This window comes from Limulus polyphemus, unplaced genomic scaffold (genome assembly GCF_000517525.1).
Source record: "Limulus polyphemus unplaced genomic scaffold, Limulus_polyphemus-2.1.2 Scaffold5175, whole genome shotgun sequence".
NCBI classification, from domain to species: domain Eukaryota; kingdom Metazoa; phylum Arthropoda; class Merostomata; order Xiphosura; family Limulidae; genus Limulus; species Limulus polyphemus.
The window spans coordinates 60030-67674 of record NW_013670785.1 but is presented as its reverse complement, the minus strand read 5'-3'; the positions used below and the strand labels follow the sequence as shown (position 1 = coordinate 67674).

The 7645-nt window shown below is 35.1% G+C and overlaps 1 protein-coding gene across 1 annotated transcript in view; it reads left to right on the top strand.

The window, feature by feature from the left end:
* The first annotated feature begins 1892 nt into the window (after positions 1 to 1892).
* The window catches only part of LOC111089074 (integrin alpha-4-like), an 18711-nt gene continuing 12958 nt past the window's right edge, over positions 1893 to 7645 (top strand). The window contains exons 1-2 of the mRNA XM_022400828.1: positions 1893 to 2301; positions 5774 to 5910. Coding sequence (XP_022256536.1) covers positions 2069 to 2301; positions 5774 to 5910 — 370 coding nt within the window. The 5' untranslated portion in view covers positions 1893 to 2068. The remainder of the gene's footprint in view (positions 2302 to 5773; positions 5911 to 7645) is intronic.

Genomic DNA, 7645 nt, shown 5'->3' with positions numbered 1-7645 from the left:
CTCGATGACGCAACACTATTATTTTATTACAAGTTACAGCTTTTACAGTAAGAAAGATTTGTTTCTAGAACGAGTACGACGTTTCGATCATTCTCAAGTACACAAGTTTTAACGGTAAAGAAGTGTTGCGTCAGCGAGGTCACGTGACTAGTATCACGCCACCCGTTTTCTAGAAATATCCTGTTCCTTCGGGAGTGCCCTAGCATTTGCTAGATTGAGGGTGGCTGGTATATATAAGATGGTCACGGCGTAACGGGACAATGTGTAGGTAGTGAGTAATTGAACTGCAGTCAGAGAGTATCGTTGAAGTTAACGTTCGTTGTTATAGCGCGACTGTTGAAATTAAGTGTATCGTAAAGTTGTATTCGGAAAGAATAAACCAGTTTTATTAAGAAAGGACTTGTGTCGCTAAAGTTTCGTCGGAACGAAGTTACGGACAATTCAACTAACGAACGGAGACGTAACAGAAGGTTTTAGCATTTAAATCAACATTCAACAATATAACAATGTTAGTTTTTTTATGAATGAATATGATCATAAGTGGATTGTGTCTTAAATTTTAAGCACATAATATAACATGGCCACAATCTGATTATTGCCCATTTTCCCGGCCCAGATGGCTCAGCGGTATGTTTGAGAGTTTCATACGTTAAAAATTCTGTTTCGATACCACGATAAGCACAACACAGATAGTTCATTGTGTAACTTTGCGCTTAGCAACAAACAAAGCCATGTTCCCGGTAGATAGATATTTCTACATTTTATGCTTCTACCGAGTTATAGGCTAAGAAACACAGTTGCGTTTCGGTTGTTTCATCTTGTGTGGAAGTAAATAATAAAAAAGGGAGAGTAAGCCCGACTACATTTTGAATTACTATGTATTCTTGGTCTGCGTCTTCCCACTGGAACACTTAGTATCAGATATTGAACTTTGACTTGATTCCGAAGTCTGTGACTAAACAAACATGAAAACAGCGAGTGTACTTTACGGCATTAGATAAGATTTCTTACCAGTAACATCTAATAGTAATATGTGTTGATACGTTAGGTTGTTAGGAAAATCTATGTTTCCATTATGTGGTTCAGGAACGTTTAATATTTCCAATCGAATATCTTATGAACATGAAATATTTTTAGGTTTAACGATTTCAGTTTTTTTTATATCTTGAAGGAACAGAAATTAAACGCTCTTGTTTATTACATCATGAAATTAGATATTTATTTTTGTGTTGACAAGTGACTCTAGAAAATGCCGAAATTTAGAAATTATAAAAACCTTTGAGCCTTAAAATATGGCAATGTTTCTAAAACAGTTGAATTTTAAGTTAGAATTCTAAGATCTTGTTGTAAAACACTTTGACTTATCCCCGATGGGACAGTGATAAATCTATAGAATTACAATTCTCAAATTCGGGGTTCAATTCCCCACGGGAGACATTGCAGAAATCTCAATGTGGCTTTGCTTTAAAACAAACAAATAAATAGTTTGACCTCCTTAAAATTTTGTGTATTTAATCTGTTGACACACAAGTATTGAAATACTTAAAATTCGAGTGATCTAAAAAATTGTCTTTTTGTTTGAATAATTTAAAAAGCTTGCGTTTATTGGTGTGCTGTAAGAGTACGTATTGCATTTTCCAGATTGAGTCAATTTTGACAGGAAGTTATCAATGGTAACAGCTACACTTGTAAAGTTGATAAATATACATATTATACCCATGACTTAGGTAGCAACTTGCGAACCGGAAGCAACGCTATTCGTGTATTCATTCACGCACAATGACGTATATCATGCACTCGTATAAATAAATTTATATCAGTTCTATAGATTCTTTATCTGTCGACAATATAAAAAGCTAACCTCTAAGCGAACGATACCCCATATTGGTTAATATAATATTTCTTTCTTTTTTTAATTTGATTTTATTGTGCATATAACTGCCATTCGTACCTCTAATGCTGACAAACTTTCCAAAACTTATAAAGGTAAACAGAAAAGTTAGGTTCGAACAGACGATAAACCTGTGGAACGTTTAGGCGCGAAAGTAAATTTGTAGTTTTATTTTTCATGGCGTTTAATCAGCAAACCGCTACTTCGAGAACTACGTCTCAACGTTTTTCAGTGGAGTTCTCAATCAGAAGTTACTGGTTGTTCGTCATTCTTATTTTTACCGTTCATAACGTATGTGGATTTAACGTAGACACTAAATTTCCAGTCATTTTTAGGAATTCAGCATGGAACTCGGAAAACACTAACTTTGGCTTTTCTGTGGCCTTCCATAGAAACGACGCTGCAAAAATGTAAGTTTTTAATTATATTTCAGTTTATTACACAATACTTTTCTATAAACGTGCTGAACGAATGTTGGATGACAAAATAAGATGTAGACATTATCTATAGAGTAAAATAATATTTATTATAAGGTATTCCGTAGTTTCATATAACCATCCATGCGCATTTTCATTCCTTACTAATGTCACGAAGTTTTGCTTTTACTTTTAGGCCTACAATAAAATTCAGAAGGCTTAAACTAAATAAAAATAATAATCTAACCACCGAATATATTATCATGATCCGAATCGAATTCCGGTACGTTCTTTCTACAACACTGGACCAATCTTCGTAAATTTACCAACACAAACATATATATAGGTAGTTCATGCTTTCAAACTACACAACTAATTGTAATATATTTAACAAGAAAGTTTCCGTATTTCTGCGAACGCTTCATTATGTGTCTATATGTTTATAACTTATGTCACACTCGAACGGTGAAAACGTCGAAAAGTTAGCGCAAAATCTTTTGCATTTTGTTTTCCTATATGAAATATGTAATTTATACTTTTTCAAGCTAATATGTATCTTTATCTCCGAGAAACGTTACGTTACGCAAGACTTTTATTTTGAGGAAACAACTCTTAAAATAAACATTTGACGGTAATTTATTACAACAGATTTCTGTATTTTACTCCTTCAACGAACTTAATTAACTAGTTCTGTTATTTTGAAATAAGCTTCATATTTACCAAGTGGCCTTGCAAGTTTGTGTTTTGTAAAAATCTACATAAATGTGTGATAAAAAAAAATGTCTGTTAAATTCTTGATTTAATCGGAGAGTCCCCCCTGTGGGACAGACTTATGACATTAAAACTCGGGGTTCGATTCCCCGCGGTGGACAGAGTGCATACAGCCTATTGTATAGCTTTGCATGAAGTAAACACGAGTAATCAGAGAGATTCCATACCCTCGCCCCGCCGCTCCTTCGAGAGATTGCATGCGTTTATATTCGATAACGTAAAATTCCACCTTCGCAAACTCAGAAAATCCTTCTCAGATCCAAAATGATCAACGATCCAGATCATTTTTTGTAGTGTGATGAGGAATCTAAACTCTAACGTGCCCATGAAATTTGGTACAAATCCGATCTCACTTTACATAGTTATTAACCGAAAACTGCGAAAATACGCTGTCTCCCCCATTATAAAAAATGCTTCAAAGTCATCCAGAAACACAGACAGACACACACGGATCAGATTGCAATACCCTCGCTCTACCAGGGTAACAACAACAACTTAACCATGCTCTCCAGTGGCTCAGCAGTAAGTTAGAAGGCTTAAGACACCCACATTCGTGGTTCTATCCTTGCGATTAGCGTTACGCAGATAGTCCTTCATGCTGCTTTGCGCTTAAAAAAAAGGACAAATGCAGATATTAACTGGAATTATATATGATCAAATAAATTTACTTTCAATTATTTCATCAACAGATTACAGGGATTAGTGTACTTTAGAGATTTATATAATTACAACTGCTGAGAAAAATTCGGAGGAGCTAATTACTTCGATCTTTTAAAACAGAATGGATTAACGCTAATCCTTTAAAGCAGAATGAATCAAGGTTAAAACTTTAAAACAGTGTAGGTTAAAACTAAATCCTGTAAGCTCAGTGAATTGGTGTTAATTCTTTAAACAAAATAGATTAACACTAAATCCTTTAAACAGAGTAAATTAATACTAAATACTTTAAAACAGCGGATTAATGTGAATCCTTTAAACAAGATGGATTAAAATTAATCATCAAAACTGAGTAAATTAAAGCTGATCAAAAAAAAAAAAAGATGGATTAAATGTCTTTGCAAATCTCTTTAAGTTTACTTCTGGTCGGAAAATTTTGAAACTTATAAACGTTAAAGGTGAGTTATTGTTCAATCATTTCAGAGACACAAGAAAGTACAGAAAAATTAAACTGATTAAGACGCACAATAGGAACCTTTCTCGATGTGCGCCTTAAATAAACTAATTGCAAATATAAAAAAATAAGGGGTGGTTCTAAATGGACCTACCCCTCTTTCCTAGTCATGCTATTATGTAACTTGAGCTGATTCAAATGTTGATATCAGTTTTTTTTTGTTTCTTTTAGGCTTAGAACTTACACTGAACAAGAACACTGAACGTAATTATTGGGTAATCGACCTCTCAAAAAGTTAAAGTTAGTTCTATTTATTCCGCGTGGGGGCGTATTGCGAAATGAACGTTTGAAATTCTAAGACAGCTTCATTTATTGGCTAAGTTGTGAGAAAACCTACAAACAGGGACGGCGCCAGACTCGTCTCAGCGAGGGGGCTGAGGTGGGCTAGACAAAATAATGAGGGCGCAGCACACCACCTCTTGCTTGTGAGGACACATATTGTAGTACTTAGGAAGTGAACCAGCTTTAACACTAAGTAGTTTTTTTGGGGGGAGGGGGTGCGGGGGCTACCGGGAAGGCTGAGTCACATTTTGGGGTAGCTTCAGCCTCTTACCGCCGCCCCTGTCTACCAATGCACGAAGTCCGAAGATGGAGTGGGACGATTATACAGACTGGTTGAACAGTGACTTGATGTGGAATTAATAGTGTACTGTACAAACTTGCACTGTCTGTGGATGGGGAGGGGGGGGGGGTAACGTGAAACTTAACTTTACTCTGTTCCAAAAATGTGAACACACAATACATTTCCCAAGATACAGATAATACATTTCCAAAGTTTTGATACTCTACTGAGGTAGAAACTGTTACACTTATTACGAAATACTCACAGAGGAAAGAGGTGATACCTTCCTAAGTATTTACTCCCCACAGTAAGCCAATATTAGGATAATACTTCGTGGGTGTGGTGCTTCATTTGTTTACTTTAGTCACAAATTTGAGTTTACTAAATAATTATATTAATTCTAATCAATATTTGTTATTGTTTGTTATTAAGCACAAAGCTAAACAAAGGGCTATCTGTGCTCTGCCCACCACGGGTATGGAAACCTAACTTTTAGCCTTCAACCTTTCCACTATGCCACTAGGAGGCGTTATTTGAGTTTACTAAACAATTACATTAATTCTAATCAATATTTGTTGTTATTGTTTGTTATTAAGCACAAAGCTACACAAAGGGCTATCTGTGCTCTGCCCACCAAGGGTATCGAAACCCGGTATCTAGCGGTATAAGTCCGCAGACATACCGCTGTGCCACTGGGGGGGGGGCTTATTTGTTATTAAATCATACACTAGTGCTGTCAGTTCTTTCTTGAGGGGGGGGGGCATTCCAATTTAAAATATTGGTTTGTTTTGTTTCAGATACTTGCTGGATGCTCAAATCGAATAGTGGGTTTTTAGTGTCATTCTTATAACGTACACAAGGCCATGAAGTGCGGAGCAGTAAGTATTTTTATTTTCTCTCTCTTTGCAAACTAAAATCCTCTTCTACGTATTTGCTCAAACGTTATTACGTTTTTCCTTCAGGATTTTGGTGACGGCCCCCAAAGCTAATGGCTCTGCCTTCGGATCTGATGTTATCGAACCTGGAATTTTATACAAATGTATTTTTATAGAAGGGAAATCCACAACTACTTGTAATGAAGTTGAAATTGATACCACAGGTAACATATTACTTCGTTTTGATTTCAGATTTCGCCTTATTTGTAAATTATAAAATAAATAAAAAGAAGAGTAAGAAATAAAAGTAAAATAACAAATAAATGTAAGACAACAAAAAACTATGATAATAAATATCGAACAAACAAGAACTAAATAAATACTTGTTACGTTAATGGGAGGAACATCCCTTGTATATATATAAAAAAAAAGCTTCTTTATTACGTTTCATAACCCAGTCCACAATTTGATTACAAGTTTCAAATTTACATCGATCGTGTGAGATTCACATTTTTTATTATCCTAATTCTTATAATTCGGAGTACGATCCCCATGACGGATACAACGTAAATAGCCTATTGTACAGTTTTGTACTAAAACAAAACAAATTTATTAACTACGATATTTGGTTGCCAGAGCCATTAATGACACCTTCGACTTGTTTTTGGATACGTTGACAGAAGTGACGTAACCATGGCAACCACAAAGATATTATAATAAGTTCCCTAATGTGCAAAGAAGTGTGTTAAAAAAAACACACAAAAAGTTAAGACGTTTTGATAAAAAGTGCCGTTTGAAACGTTACGTTGTTACATATTGTTGACGAACTACACATAAGTGTATTACAACTCTTTCACGACCTAAAACGTGCCGTTTGAAACGTAACGTTGTGACATATTGTTGACGGACTACACATAAGTGTATTACAACTCTTTCACGACCTAAAACGTGCCGTTTGAAACGTTACGTTGTTACATATTGTTGACGGACTACACATAAGTGTATTACAACTCTTTCACGACCTAAAAAGTGCCGTTTGAAACGTTACGTTGTGACATATTGTTGACGATAAGTGTAGTACAACTCTTTCACGACCTAAAACGTGCCGTTTGAAACGTAACGTTGTGACATATTGTTGACGGACTACACATAAGTGTATTACAACTCTTTCACGACCTAAAACGTGCCGTTTGAAACGTTACGTTGTTACATATTGTTGACGGACTACACATAAGTGTATTACAACTCTTTCACGACCTAAAAAGTGCCGTTTGAAACGTTACGTTGTGACATATTGTTGACGGACTACACATAAGTGTATTACAACTCTTGCACGACCTAAAAAGTGCCGTTTGAAACGTTACGTTGTTACATATTGTTGACGAACTACACATAAGTGTATTACAACTCTTTCACAACCTAAAACGTTGCCTGACGTTTGAGGCATATCAAACTATAATGAAGGCGAGGTTTTTCCGAGTAATCCTGAGTGAATACTTTATATGGGTGAATGTTTTAACATAAACATTGTCGAACAAACTGATATTTAGACCCGTGTGAGTTTTTAAGTCATCTTCTGTATATATGACGTCATTCATCAACGTACAGCCACCTCTTGTGGCAAAACTAACAAATATATCATTTTTGAAGGAGCACTTCCTTAATGACACATTAATTTTGTATTTTATTTTTATTGTTTACAGCGCTCACAAAGTAGCAGAAATAATAACAAATTATAGAGAATTAAATATATTGCTTTGAGTAGTTCAATAAATAAATTCCATTTTTATAAACTCTTCTACGCTCTATTGTGTAGGTATTTTTATAAACCCTTCTACATCCTATTGTCCAGGTATTTTTATAAACCCTTCTACGTCCTATTGTCCAGGTATTTTTATAAACCCTTCTACGTTCTATTGTGCAGGTATTTTTATAAACTCTTCTACGCTCTATTGTGTA